General features: G+C 40.5%; 1 protein-coding gene across 6 annotated transcripts in view; it reads right to left on the bottom strand.

Annotated features, from left to right (window-relative positions):
- Positions 1-16015, bottom strand: part of rin2a (Ras and Rab interactor 2a) — a 59087-nt gene that overhangs the window by 26205 nt on the left and 16867 nt on the right. For 4 of the 6 annotated variants that reach the window (XM_061837971.1, XM_061837973.1, XM_061837972.1 and 1 more), the window contains 5 exons: positions 12648-12858; positions 10583-10694; positions 10062-10134; positions 9444-9535; positions 614-2212 (listed from right to left, as the gene is read on the bottom strand). In XM_061837971.1, coding sequence (XP_061693955.1) covers positions 614-2212; positions 9444-9535; positions 10062-10134; positions 10583-10694; positions 12648-12858 — 2087 coding nt within the window. The remainder of the gene's footprint in view (positions 1-613; positions 2213-9443; positions 9536-10061; positions 10135-10582; positions 10695-12647; positions 12859-16015) is intronic. The other 2 variants (XM_061837975.1, XM_061837976.1) reach the window with 1 other exon arrangement.

The following is a 16015-nucleotide window of genomic DNA, read 5'->3' on the forward strand; positions in this document are numbered from 1 at the left end:
CGGACCTTAAGCTAATATAGCATGTACTTTACCTCCTGACAAAGGAGACTGATGGGAGAAATTCTCCAAAACAAATAAGGCCTGGAAAAGCATTTCAAATAAAACACAAGGAACCTGGTACGACATTTGAGTATGACATGTTGAGTATTGAGAAGAAGAACAAAGAACAATATGGTTGAAAATGGTTGAAAACTCACATGTACTAAATGCAAAATAAAATGTGAGGACAGCTGCACAGACATGCTGCCGAACTGCAGAAATGGAACGACCGAGTGAACCGTGAAAAGCTGAGTGGAACCTGTGCATTTTAGTATTTAAATGATTGCGGCGCCATCAACTGACAGTTGTTCGTACGTCAGCTCCTGGGTCGCAAAACGAAGCAAAAAATGGTCCCGATGCGGCTGTATCTCAGAAAAATTGTATGTAAAGTTACTCGTATGTCAAGGTACCACTGTACTTACAGTACAATGGCACAACTTCTCCACAAGACACTAGGTGTGGAAACAGGATCTCAAAACATTTAGTGCTCATAGGTGATCGAGAAAATGCACTTGAAAACCTATTTCTAGTAGAAATTAAACGGTCAAAAATCAAGATCAAGTCCCACACTCACCAATTTGGTCTTCAGGTATGAGGCTTTCGAGGGGCAAACCCAGTTCTGAGCTTTGTCGCAGGTAACTCTTCATCTGAGTGATAAACTGACGGAGAGTCTGAAGTAGTTCGAGTCCAGAGGCATAGTTTTGCCAAGTCGGGGTGCCTGCACCATCACCCATGTAGCTCAGGTAGTCTTGCACCAAGGAGCCAAAGTAGGAGCCTTTATCCCTGGATAATTCAACCACCCTGCGAATGGCTCTCTTTTCAGGTGTCAATAGTGAGTTAAAAACACCACTCATCTTGCGCAGATGCCCTCGCAGTGCTTTCTGAAAGACCAAAGCACTGGCACTTGGCCGGCGTCTCATCCTGTGCCCAGGCGGTATCATTGTCAGATCCTGGTCTTGGTCCTGGTCACTCTCCAGGCCAACACCATAATCTGGCTCCTCTTCATCTTCATCCTCCTCCTCGTCATCGTCGTCCTCCATGCTGCAGTAAAGAAGATGGGACGATGGTAGTGAAAGGGGAAGGTGGGCGTTAAAATCAGCCACTGTAGGTAGAGTTGGTTCATGTAGAGGAGGAAGGAAGAAAGCTGAGGACTGAGAAAAATCTAAGGAGTCTGAAGAATCTGTAGAAATGCTCATGTCACTCAGACGCTGGCTAACCCCATTGCCTTCCTCTCCTGTTTCTCCTCCACCTCCTCCTTGCACTGTTTGTTTGCTTATAGTCATTGGGGAGGAATCTGGAAGACTACTGCTGGGCTGGATGCAAGCGTTGCCACCATTCTGCTGGGATAATTTGGCCTTAAGAAGGGCCTTTTCAATAGTCTTTTCCTCTAGTGCCAGGTGACATTGGGCATCCTCAAGGGAGGAAGATGTTGAGCATTTGACCCTTCGAGGTGAGGAGGATAGGGATGATAAAGATATGGGCAGAGAAGGCCTGGGGATGGAAATAGGGGAGCTAATACCAAATCTCTTTGGAGGGGATGATGAGGGGCTGATACTAAGTGATGAGCCGAGACGGGATAAGAGGCTACTACTACGCTCCTTCTCTTCACCCTTCTCCTTGGGGACACTGATCCAGGAAATTTTCTCTGGCATACTTTGCTGCCTGACAGGAAAGTCTGATTGCTGAGGTGCAAACCGAGGAGGGGGTGGACGGGTTGGTGGAGACTGTGACAGGGAGTATTCCACAGTATGCTTCTTTTGAGTTTGTAGGTCTGAGTTGATGCCAAGGCTAAGAGATTTGTTTTCATTTGATAGTCCGCTGTCACTGATATGAGAGTTACAACCTTCAGGCTTGTCACCACTAAAGTGCGGTACGTTTGTTTCTGTGCTATGGTTTAGCGGTTTGTTATTACAACTAGAAGAATTTGATTTGGGGCTGTGGTTGCTGTCTAGTTGATGAACCTTAATGAACAGAGGATTGATGAAGCACAGTGCTCCATTGACCTGGCAACACTCAAGCTCTGAAGGGGTGCGAGTTTGAAGTCGAGGGTGGCATGGGCCGGGTGCAACTGAGAGTGGTAGCTGGCCAGGTGGAAGTGATTTGTCTGAAGATGTGGCACCCAATAAAAAGGCAGAACCCTCTCTCTTATGGCACAAGTCAGTGTCCCAGAATCCTGTAAAACAACAAATTACATGAATTACTTATTATAAGCATGTGACGCTGATTTGAAATCTGCTAAAAATATATATAATATATATATTTGAAAATATATGGCAATTATATGGAAGTAAATATGTGCCACCAGGATTTGAATTAAAAATGCATCCATCCAGCTATTTTCTTATCCACTTATCCTCATGAGGGTCGCGGGAATGCTGGACCTATCCGAGCTGTCAATGGGCAGGAGGCATGGTACACCCAAACTGGTTACCAACCAATCGCAGGGAACATGGAGACAGACAACACTCCCACTCACAATCACACCTAGGGGCAATTTAGAGTGTAGGAGGAAACCGGAGTGCCCTGAGAAAACCCACGTAGGCACAGGGAGAACATGCAAACTCCACACAGGCAGGGCCGGGATTGAACCCGGGACCTAAAAACTGTGAGGCCAACGCTTTCCAGCTGACCCACCATGCTGCCTGAATTAAAAATGCTACTGAAAATTTTATGCTGTAAAATTCACATTGATATTTCAAAGTAATCACATTTTCAATAGCTACATTTTAGTTTAACGTTTCAATGTTAACAAATTTGCCATATAAAAAAAATTCAAATGCTTTTCAGTCTCCTGAAATTCAACTGGATACAATCCGCTAAATTCTAAAGTCTAAATTTAGTGTTAAAAAGGCAGTTACTTCAAGTCAGGACCCAACACCCACCCAATCCAGATACGCTTTCTTAGTCACGTGACGTCACATGCTACATTCTTTAATCGATTTGTCCTGTCTGTGATACACCAGTCGTGCCTCCCTGTGGGCAGCGGGTGGTGTAAATGTCAGTCAGAGATGGTCGCAGGAAGCCAATTATTTTTTTAGGTTGACTCTATTTACTACTCTTTGAAGCCCCTCTCTGTCAGCCATGGTGCAATTCCCATACTAAACTGTAACGCAGTATGCAAGAAGACTCAAGCAATAACGATAGAAGGTCAACAGCAGGGCGTAGTTAAGGTTGTGCTTCCTGAGGACTCTCAGGAAGTGTAACCAAACTGTGAGGCCAACACTCTAACCAGCTGTGTCACTGTGCCACCATACAAATACAATTTAGGTTAAACAAAAAACAAAACAAACAAAATGTTATCTACTATTCACCATAGTGTTTGGCTGCTGAGGCCCATGTCTAAAAATCTCCTATCCACCACTGAACTTCATTGATTTGTCAAGGATACATTTATAATACAGGACTAAGGCAGTTTTAATTTTATCTATAGACCGATTCTACATGACGTTGCTTTGAAAGTGATTTTCTAGCAAAGCTTAGTTAGATGGAAATTATTAGCTTTTTCTTATTTTTTTCATGTGCACGTTAGACAGCGCTACTCATTTGTCCATTTTAGTCTGAGATCCCGCCATGAAGTAGGCGAGTGTTTGTTGGTGTTTCCCTCCGCCCTTGTGCTGACCAATCAGCTCCCTCCAGCCACTCATGTCCTGTCCATGTATTTCTCTTTGTCTCATTAGTCTTTGTGTATTTAACTCCCTGTTTTCTTTTAATTCATGTTGTCTGTTGTCCTTGTTATGATTGCTTGTTGCTTTGTTGCTCATTGCGTTTTTGAAAGTCAGGCCAAGTTTCTAGTTTAGATTCAAGTCATAATTTGTTACTTTGAGTATTTTTGGTTGTTACTTTTAATTTGTTTTTAAGAATTAAACATTTTTGAGCTTCCTCTACTCCTGCCTTGCCACACTGCTTCCCTGCATTTGGGTCCACCACACCTTGCCGTCCTTGTACTTCACAAGCCCCACCTGTGACACTACTGTATAATTTGAACTTGCCTTGTAGTGAACAGGGGTCACGTCATGCACGCCAGGATTGTCAGGATCGCAACACATCTATGATCCACTAGAAGGAAGACCTCTTTCATCTATAACCACTTCATACTGTAAAACAATGTATGAACTGATGTTATTGTGGGTTTTTTATTTGTTTGTCTTGTTTTCTGACAGTGTCCTTTGTTTTTCTGTCACTGGCCTCTTGAAAAGTAATTTTGGTCCTCTGTACGTTTCATATATATTGAGGACTGATAACAAAAAGGTATCATATCTTGGAAGAAAGTCAGAAAACCCTGAAAGGCAATGCAGGCTATTAATCAGTTAATGGACTAAGAAAAAGACTGTTTATTGACCTGAGCTTCTTTGACAAGCAGAATTCTTACAACAGAGGTACCTCTGAAACATCACTAAGCTTGGACAATTCATAATTCAATCATTTAGCCATCACCACCTTGATGATCCATAACATTACCAGAGACCTCAGTTCAGCAAGCACTAAAGGATAAACTTGGTTCGTGATGATTGCTAAGTTAAGATTTTTTTGCAAATTGTTAAGTGAAATGTTTCTAGGAAAAGGTACTTTGATGTAAAAACTGACACAGCAGAGTCACAGCAGCTTCTTTGTTTACAGATGCAAAAATCAAGCACACAAAGAACACCTGGTGGACATTCAACTACAATGACATCTCAAGGCTATTGGAGGCTTTCTGGGGAAAAATCCACTGCTTTCTTGTTTTGTAAAATAGTTTTATTGGGACAAAATGTGAATTGGTTAATTTTCTTTACATTTTTGTTTATTACTTGTCAAACTCCTGTAATTCAATGACCATTCTGTCAATAATGGTGATGTGTAAGTGAAAGTTAAAATTAATAGAATTACACACAAATTACCAAAACATTACCCTTAATAGCGCCATAAACTACAGGAGTTGATGGTCTATGTGTAAATAAACTCACATAATCATTCTGATCTTTTCCACATGCACGAGCCAGATGAAGCCCATTAAGCATACCTTTGGGACGTATATAAAGACCAAAAAGAGCACCAGCTTTCTGCTGAAAAACCCAAGATACAAGTAAGATGATGCAATTCGTCAGATGTACAGTGAAACAACAAAGGACATCTGTTCCAGTAGTATTTTAAGCCTCAGGGAGCAGAAAAACATTATACCTCAGCTATAACATACTTATTATCCTCCCCCAAATTTGAGAATCTTACAAAACAAAAAAACATTGTTGGTATTAGTGTGAATTTTGGTTTCTATGTAATCTCAGTTTCTACCAAGTGCAGTATGATATGCTGATGAGAATCGACTCAGTGTTGTATCACTTACTCCTGGTAAATCAACACAAGCACTTAAACCTATCTTAAAAAACACTTGAAACGCAGCCCAGAACCACAGCTGCTCATTTTTGCAATCTTAAAGGCATAACCTTCAGGGAATCGCACACAGATAACCTTCTAAAAGTACCAGTGTGCCAGCCAGTAAAATGAGAAATATAAACCCTGGCATAAACAATACAGCATGAGTACCAGACACAGTGCCGCTCCTTCCAACAAGAGAAAATAGATGACAATAATACTCACTGTGATCCCCAAGCTTGATGACAAGCAGATTAGATGTTTGTATGGGACTACGTCCAAGTAACGAGACTATGTCCAAATCCTCAAGACGATTTGACTCGTTAGTGTGGTAACTACACTGTTACATTGTCACAAACTGAAGCTCAACTGTTTTCAGCCAAAGTCCTCCTCAATATTTTGTTGATTCCCTAATGGTAATGTGAGTTTGGGAGGGCTGTTAGCGGAGTCTCCGCCTTTTTCCCTCCCTTTCAACTGTAGGCAGTCTTTCACTGTAGTTCTTTCATGCCCCAACCCCCGTTTGCTCAGACACTCTTGAACTTGTTTAGAATCCCAGTCGTCTTTCTTCTTTGTAACATCCTTTTATTTGTTCCTGTTCCTTTGTTCTTTCTTTTTTTTTTGCAATGGTTTTAGTTTGAAAAACATCTTGAGCAGTATCTCAGTACAGATTTGTATTTCGAGCAAGGGTTTCCACTACCAAAAGGGGATTTGTATAAAATACTAAAGAATGGATTTGCCCCTCATATATTTGCACATTGCCTTTCTTTAGTTGCTGTGAGCATCTTTCACTGTTTTGAAGCCGAAAGAAACTTGCTATGCTTCCTTAAAATCACCGCCAGTCTTTCCACATTTTAACATAGATATTTGACTTCCAGAGCAAGTCAATCGCAGTGAATGTGTATTAAAATGTTATGTGGGGCCAAAGTTAGTACCTTATTCAGAGCATACACAAATACTCAATCATTGTACTTTGAGATATTATATACTCAATCATTGTAGTTTGAAATATTATATATTATATTTTGAGAGCAGCAAAATGTTCAGTTTTTCCATAGTCTAATCGCATTCAGGCAAAAAGTGACACACCAGATGCATCAGACGTAACTGCTGCGAAACTGTCTTTGTTACAACCAACTGCAAAATGGGAAAGGAAAAGTACCAGTATGGTTCACCATATCCTCTTTTATAAAAATAAACAAGATGGAATGGCACTGTCCGTAATGGAAGGACATTTTAAACAGCATAACAAAGTTGGCTACTGCTGCACTTAGATGAAACTTAATGCCCCTGTCCTGCTGTCCTAACAGTCACCGTTTACACAGGTGTTGCTACGGCTTTGATAGTACCTTCAAAAGGTGGAATATTGTCCGTATTTGATCTAGTCCCGTTCAGTGTCCCTGCTGCTTAAACAGATGAAAGGAACTGGAAAAACAGCAGACTATGTCTTTTGTGCCTTAATAAATTGAATTGTCATTTGAAAACTGCATTTTCTACTTCCTTGGTTTGTCTGAGACATATTAAAATTGGTTTGATGACTTTAAACTTTTGTGTGTGACGTGCAAAAAAAAAATGAAATCTGGACTTTTTCATGGCACTTTGCAAACTGAGCGAAAGTGTGACATCCAAACATCACTTATTCTTTACCTACTTTGAAAAGAAATTGCCTGCAGAGGTCTGTCTACTGTACACCCTCAGTCCTCATTAGAGTAAGGGGTGAGCTGGAGACGATCTCAGTTGACTTTGGGTGTGAGGCAGGGTACACCGTGCTGCTGTCACCAGTCAATTGCACGCCACAAACAAATCGATTGACCTCACATTTATGTTTTTGGAATGTGGAAGAAAGTCAAGAGTACAAAGAGAAAACTCAAGCAGAGGGAGATTGTGCAAACTCCACACAGGATAAAGCATGAGGCCGACATGATCCACTGCAACATTGGTGCTGTCTATGCAATTAATTATTTTCAGGAAAGATTACTAAGTGTAGCAGCCAATGTTTGTCTTCAGAATGCATACTGTCTATTACAACAGTCTGCCATCAAAAGACCTCTGTTGTCTGAGGTAATAAAGATGAAATACAACACAAAGGACAATGAATTAGTTCTCTAAGGGAGTAGTTCCCAAACTTTTTTTGCCCCCCCTCCCTTTTTTAAGAAGTAATTTTTTCAGGCCCCCCCCCTCCCCATCACACACACCGTTTTTCAATAAATATGCATAAGCTTATCTTACAAACATTATTCCTTGGGAATCAACAAGATAAACAACAAACATAGCTCCAGCAATCACTGTAATGGTTACTTTTTCTGATGAAAAACTACATTAGTGAGTTTGCCAAGCCACCAAGAATAAGTAAAAACGTAAAAAAAAAAATTTCTGGTAAAATTCAACATCTTGAATTCCTGCATTCATTTCAGTGGCTGCTTTGGCTTGTGTGCACAGCAGTAAAATTATATCCTTCTCCTGGATGTAACTTAATTATGAAAAGTGTTCATGGTACTGCGCCCCGACTGTCATGATGCTGGACCCCCTAGTGGGCGCTCTCCCCGGTTCGAATACTACCGAGTAAATTAAAAACTACCGGTGTAGGTGAAGGGAAGTGGTAAAAAAGGCAGCCGCCACCAGGATTTTAGGCAAATTTTTGGAACGAGAGTGAGAAATTATTCCACCACATACAAGTACAAAGGTGTCCAATTTTTTTTTTTTTTTTTGCAAACAAAATTCCCCATTTAGAACCAGACCAGAACAACACCAGGTTGTGCAAACTGGCTGTCCCAGTGCCAATCATGAGAGCTTGAGGATTTTTTTTTCTTTCTGGAAATACCATCACACCACAGTGTGTGAGCCTACGTCGATGCACTTGTATTGTAATGTATGCGGGGAGGCAGAAGAGTATGAGCTGTCCATTGTTGGTATATAGAGTAGCTTATTGCAAAGCATGCCATCTTCCTATGACTTTCTAATTCATAATATTGTCCTGAAAACAAAATTGACAACTTTCATCACAAGTCAACAAAAAAGGTGTGACCCCATACTGTGAACAGACCCACCCAAACAAATTGCAGTTTTAGCAATATCTATTATATACATTTGGATTTACATACATAAGATCGACAGCTCTTTACTTTTGGGATGACAAACCATGCGGATATTCTATTTCACTCAACTGTGGTTACTTGATAATGGCAAGAAATCACACAGAGGCACACAAGTTCATAGGGAACACTTAAGCAGCTTTTTGCATACACTGAGACAAACCTTAACATTGTTTCACCTTTTTTGAAACAAGACATGTTTTTACTTCGGGTAAATATGGGGGAAATCTGCCTTTGAATACTCGGAAACCACAATGACATAAAGGTGTGATGACATGTCGCACTGGACACCTTAATAGGCTGCTACAGAAAGGAAGTCTGGCACACTTAATTCTGAGCTGAGTCATAGCATGAGAGCCTGAATGGACAGAAAGAATACTCTTGGGTGCCATGTTCCACACAGCAGTTTCTGCGTCACACAGTTATGTTGGTCAGTGGTAGTGCAAACTACAATAACATATTTGACCTTTTGAAATGTGTAAGGTGTTTTTTGTTGTTGTAGTCTCCTAATAAATACATTATTTTAAGAAAAAAAAAACAATATAACATGAATTGTTGGTACAGAGGTTCCTTCTGCAATCCAGAAGGGCCCAGTTCTGAGTCAATGTCCAATTGAGCAACACTGAACCAAGCCGGCAAGACTTTTCCACCCTCAGGCTCAGTGCTGGAATGCTAGTAAAATTTCTGTGTGGGGAGGGGGCTGAAAATTTGGGCTATATCCTCTGAGGAATTGAGGAAATAAATAAATTCTACTCACAGCAGCAAAGCGTAATCCTGCATATACTAAGAAGACAGTAGTTCATATGGTTGTAACAATTCATATACATATTTCTTTATAGCTCGCCAACTGTATCCCTGACATACAGAAAATGCTAAACAGGTCTATCCCAGTTTTAACACCGTAATGCTCATTTGCACGACTTATTCCATTCTTGATATACAGTGTAACAGCAAAGGCAAACAAACCTGCTCCAAGTTTCGCAACCTCTGCAAGGTCAGCAGACGTTTTGGCTGAAGCGATGGCCTCTGGCAGCTTCAAGGTGAAGGGAAGAACATCCCTGAGAAAATGGAACAAAAGTAAAATAAATTGAAGCAAAACTTGTGTGAGAAAGCAATAAATATGTTGAAAATATGCGTGCCTGAACTGTGTGAGTCACTCTGCTGAGTATTACTTGTTTTTGGCAGAAACATGGATACACACACTATTATTTAGAGGGGGAAAATGTCCATCGTAAAATCAAATCAAAGTAAAAACTTCACAATAATTCAAAATAAAAACAGATGTGAAACTCATGTCAATATCAAAACCATGAGTTTTCAATGTATAGGCAAAAATCATCAGAATTGGCCTGTTCCAATATTTTTGGTTGGGAGTGTACATGCTACAATGACAGTGTTTCCAATTTTTGGAGACAGTCTGAGCACCATAAACTTAAATGTTACCTGTACTTGACATTTGAGCAAACAAAAGTAAAAAAAAAAACACATGGAACTAGTATTTGACATTACAAAGGGATCAATGATGAGAGACACAAAAAACTGTTCAGCAAGAGCAACTTAAGTAATTCTGAAGAATGGACACACCTGCTGATACAGCAGAAAGCTACAAGACGAAACAGGTCTGCAAAGCTCAGGCCAGACCCTTCCAACGAGAAAGCTGGAGGAAAACAGCAGCACAGCTTGCTCAAAATTATTTTAATTACAGGACATGCTGAAAAGAAATCAGTCTTTCATCTTTTAATACAATCTAAAGTAGTTAAAGCATTACACAATACTGTGGTATCTTGTGTTTTTCTTGGTTATTTGTGACATACAACACTTTCAGGAGGCATCTCTCAGAACAAGAAAGGTAAGGACGGGTTTTATTTAAATTTCAATTTTCAATTAGTCGGAAGGCAAAAACCTTGACTTGACTGCACAGTGGTTTAAGTTCAATGAGCCTTTTAGCCGCATTGCAAAGGAAACACTTGTCTAATAGGTACAGAGACTATAATCAGTCAAGATTGTAGACTGTCAGTGACTGACTCACAACTCAACATGTTTTATTCTGCTAATGTCACATTTAGAAAGAGAAAGTCCTGCTTCAAGAGTTTCTTCAAGCTTACTGTACTGGCTCTCTTTGACAACAAAGTCTTTCACAGGAATTGGGGAGTTCTTGTCCATGCGCAACGATATGACCTTTTTCTGCAGGGTTGATGACTTCCTCACCACAAATGTCTACAGGACAGGGGGAAGAAACATCCAATCAGAAGACCTTCAAATAAAACTTTGACACTTTATCTTTTTATAATGTTTTTTAATAAGGGCCTTGAAAAAGATCTAGCAATGCCAGGGAGGTATTCTTTTATCAGTGTTTATTATTGCACTGCAACTGTGGTTATGAGTGGTATAACGGGGTTCTTACTGAACTTTGTTCTTAATGTTAATGATCTAAGTGCCGAAATCTGATTTCCATTATGAGTAAGGGACATGTGCAAAATGACAGTGTTAACAATTACTCAACACTTTAAGAAATCTGCCTGCACTGATTGATGCCTAAAATTCACATTAAAAGGTACACCGTCCACACGAAAATTAACAGTAAGACAGATATGATTATTAAATAATAAATGGTATAATTTGTCCTGTAATCTTTGATTTAGTGATGTAACTGATTTTACAGATATTATATCTGATTTTCTCCACATCAAAATACAGCAATGAGGTCCTGAAGCAACAGGGAGGCTTTGAGGACCAACAGTGATTTCGATTACAACAAAATCGTCCTTCATGCTAATAGAGTGTGATATTATCTTTAAACTTCTTCCAAATTGCTTAGGAGTTAAATAATACCCCAAAAAGGGCCAATTCTGCACAAGGTGTCAACTTAAAACTTCATGATTCTGCCAGATTTTGTAAATATCTGACCAGTTTACCTGCAGATTGGGAGAGGATCAAGACATAGTCTTGTTTGCTGGAGTCAAGTGACATATATTAAATGTATCTGCAATACTGGGGTAAATTTAACATAATTTGGAATTGGTGAGGTAGAAACTGTGAACAACTTTAAATTGTTTCAAATAAAGATTGGAGCAATATGTGCGCTCAATGATCGTGTTAATACATCGCAGTCACTCTCACCATAAATCTACTATATCTATACCTATTATCTACTATAATCTATAAGTTCTTCTTTCCAATCTTTTCTGATTTTACTGAGTGATGTCTTACAAAATCAAAGTATAAATTTGGGATCTAAGACCATCCATTTGTCGATTTTTAACACCGCTTATCCTGGATATCCTCACGGGGTGGAAGAGCCTATCCGAGCTGACTTTGGTAAAAAGCAGGCGACACCCAAAACTGGTTGCCATCCAGTCAAAGCGTACATACAGACACCATCACTAAGTGAGAACTTAACCCATGCTGCCTGCACCAAAGTCAGGAAACTGTTCGACTACACCATCAGTGACACGACCCTTCTGATTCATAGGAATGTCCAAAATTGAGCCAATTACTGTACAGGGCAAATGAAGCATTTGCTTTTGACATTTTATCTTTCACTATGCTTCACTTCCCTTTTTACTTAATTTTAAAACACTATCAATACTGCTAATTTGTATGTAGTAATTTTATGTTCTTCTATCCATCTTGCTTGTGGTAAAAAAAGGAAGGTTAAACTGTATATTCCTTCTCACTTGACTGATTTCTAATATGTATGACAGTAAAGGGTTTTTCTTGGAGGCGAGGCTGTCTATTTCTCATTATTTTATTTTTTACTTCGCAATTGAATAATCACCTATCCATACATCCATTCTTTTAGCCGCTTATCCTCACAAGGGTCACGGGGAGTGCTGGAGCCTATCCCAGCTGTCAACGGATAGGAGGCAGGGTGCACCATGAACTGGTTGCCAGTCAATCGCAGGGTACATGGAGACAAACATCAGTTGCATTCACAATCACACCTAGGGGCAATTTAGTGTGTACAATTAATGTTGCATGTTTTTGGGATTTGGGGGGAAACTGGAGTGCCCGGAGAAAACCCACGCAGGCACCGGGAGAAACTGCAAACTCCATCCAGGGAGGGTCCTCAGAACTGGAAGGCCCTCCATACATCCATCCATCCATCCATCCATTACTTTACAGGGTTTTTCAGCCAATGGCAGGATATACTATCAACTGATTCCTTACTCCAGTTGTTTGGTTCTGTAGTAGCTTTATAGCATTTTGATGGCTTAGGTCAAGTTGGAGCCACACAGAATGTGTACTGATCAATCTGTCCAAAACACTGAGTCGCCGATGGAGAGAGTCATAGCCTGAATCTCTCACTCCAGCCAGTCCCGTCCCCATGTCAGCACAGGAGGTTGCTCGAAGGAAGAGACCTCCCACTCCCTCACCCACCCTGAAAAATGAACAAAATTATGAAATACATAAGTACAGTATATCAACCATGGAATATGCAACTTGTGTACAGGTGCATAAGATTAAAGAGTGGCAGGATGGGGCCGGACAGGCGACCAATGCAGAATTGGTGTACAGCAATTATTCACCTTATTCACTTGGGTATTTAAAGTCTAGCTGTACCATTACTTTTACTACTTAATACTAACAATAATCATTCACATAGAATAGAATAGAATAGAATAGAATAGAATAGAATAACCTTTTCAAGTCAATACAATCAGTGTCCGAGTTAAGACATAGATCGGTTCCAACAAACATGTTGTAAATCAGGTTATAAATCGGAGTTCAAATTCTTCAACAAATGCTTTGGCCACAGGCGCATCACTGCTGGCAGCTTTACCTTTCAATAACTCGTGGTGAACTTGGTAACACTCTCGAAAGTGACAAAATCACCCCCCACTCACAATGGACCCCCTATATCCCCCCAACAAAAAATACATTTTAAAAATTATATGTACTGTATGTATAGTAGAAACTCTGCACAGAATTTGAGATTACATTTGCTAAAAGGTTATCATTCTCTATTAGCATGAGGAATCACTTATCCTCACAAGAATACCGGGAGTGCTGGAGCCTATCCCAGCTATCATAGGGCAGGGGGCGGGGTACACCCTGAACTGGTGGCCAGCCAATTGCAGGACACATAGAGACAAACAACAGTTGCACTCACAATCACACCTAAGGGAAATTTTGAGTCTCCAATTAATGCATGTTTTTGGGATGTGGAACTGTAAGGCAGATGCTCTAACCCAGGGGTCACCAACGTGGGTAAATCACGGGTATGGACGCCAACCCAATTGTTAAATCATCAAAAATTTCCGGGTGCAAAAAATAACCCAAAAGTGCATTTTCAGTTGCGGACTGAATTAATATTATCAGGGGCTTTAAAAAAATCTCCTTGGGTTTCTCACTGTTCAGAGCTAGACTCTTTTTCAAACACCAGGTTGACTGCTTCAGGATCTCCTCATTAATGACGTTATGTTCTTGTCGTGAGCTGACTGCAATCGTGGCTGTAGAAACAGTAAAGGAGTGGGCTCAGCACACAGTCGTGTGGGGAACTGGTACTTCGTGTGCAGATAAATGGGAAGTGGGACCCAAGTCTCCCTGCCTGAGGCCTGTTAGCAAGAATGTCGTTCAATCAGGGAAGTGAGAGGAGGGAATCTTAATGTCCAGTTTGGTGATTCGAATCAGTGATGATTCTATTAAAACCTGAGCTGTAATCCACAAAGATAATCCTGGTGTAGTTCTAGATAGTCCTTAATGTGCTTGAGAACCAGTCGTTCAAAGCACTTGATGATTACCCAAAATAAGGCCTCTGGTTGGTCATCAGTTAGGCTGGTGATGGGAGACTCATCCAACAATGGGAGGATGTTGGCTGATTTTAAACAGAGCTAAATGACTACCTTGCCAAGAAAGCTTGAAGATTCTGGTGAGGACAACAGCAAGCTGATGGCCACATGTCCTGATGTACTTGCCAGGTACTTTATCTGGCCCAGAAGCCTTCTTGGGTTTCACAACTAGGAAACAGTGAGTGGTGTGGTGCATGAACCCATGTTGTTGAGATGGGGGCAGAGTTGGGGCAAACGAGTACTGCTGTTCTTTTGTTTCAAAACAAGGAAATAAGTAATTTGGCTCCTCTGCTAACACACTCAGGTCTGTTGTTGTTGTTGCTACCCCGATAATTTTTTATGTCATGTATGCCCTGGCACATCTGCCACACCTGCAGTGCTTGTGGCTGGACAAGTGAGATGTGTTGGTCTTTTTATTGTGCATGTTGGCTTTTTTTAATTCCCCTTCTCAGATCAGCTCGGGCAGCCCTGTACAGCGCTCTGTCTCCAGGGTTTCTGCTTTGGGAAAACACCAATGTTTTCATCCACAGTCCCAATACAGAATTTCACTTAGTCCAGAGCTAATCCTGTAAACATTTACAGCTCCGGTGTTCAAATGTATCCCAGTATGTGTGTTCAAAGCAGTCTATTTTTAGTTTACTAATAGTTTACTATTTTCAAACGTGAGCTTGAGTAGAAAAACCGTAGCGAAACATGTAGACCAGCTTTACACCAATCTAAAAGAACATCTTGTGGGGAAAGATTTCATTGGATATGAAAACATCGACACATCTGACATTGCTGGCTGTCAATATTCTGGCTGTCAATATTCATTCGTGGACTGGACTCCAGCCTGAGTATAACAAGAGTTTTTGGCATTATATCCTCTGCATGGAACAACTACAGGACAAAATCTGTATGAAGAGGTAACCAAATGGAAAGGGAGAGACACAACAGATCCCCGAGATGAAACAATGGCATTCTGTGAGACGTCATGAGTCATCTGAATGTGATGAACCTGGAGCTGCAAGGTTGGGGTCGTGTCATCTCTGATATGTACAGTACAGTGAAGACATTTAAAACCAAGACGAGTGCAGAAGATGCAGATGCAGAAAGAAAATTTGAGCCAGTTTCCAGGTTGCCAGACAATGAAAGAACCTCTCTACGCTGTTACCCAGCGTTTTGCAGATAAACTAAACTGCCATACTTGACTTCCAAAGCCGATTTGCTGACCTTGAAGCCCAGAAAAAGCAGGTTTCAACTGCTCGGCAATCCTTTTGCAGTTGACGTAGAAAGCAAATCACCAAACCTACAAATGGAGTTGATTGAGCTTCAGTGCAATGACATAGTGGAGGAAAAATATGAGAGTGGTTGCTTCTGAGTTTGCACGTTTCATTCGCAACACAATACCCCATCTGCGCATCCAAGCTGCTCAGAAACTCTCAATATATTGCAGGACATACAGTTCCTTTTGAAAGTATTTGGCCCCCTTGAACTTTTCAATATTTCGCCACATTTCAGGCTTCAAACATTAACGTATAAAATTTTCATTTTTTGTCAAGAAGCAACAACAAATGGGACACAAATGTGAAGTGGAATGAAATTTATTGGATATTTTATACTTTTTTAACAAATAAAAAACTGAAAAGTGGGGCATGCAATATTAATTGGGCCCTTTACTTTTGGTGCAGCAAACTCACTCCAGAAGTTTAGTGAGGATCTCTGAATGTTAACTGATGATGATAAATAGAATCCACCTGTGTGTAA

The sequence above is a fragment of the Syngnathoides biaculeatus genome, chromosome 12 (assembly GCF_019802595.1).
Source record: "Syngnathoides biaculeatus isolate LvHL_M chromosome 12, ASM1980259v1, whole genome shotgun sequence".
Taxonomy (NCBI): domain Eukaryota; kingdom Metazoa; phylum Chordata; class Actinopteri; order Syngnathiformes; family Syngnathidae; genus Syngnathoides; species Syngnathoides biaculeatus.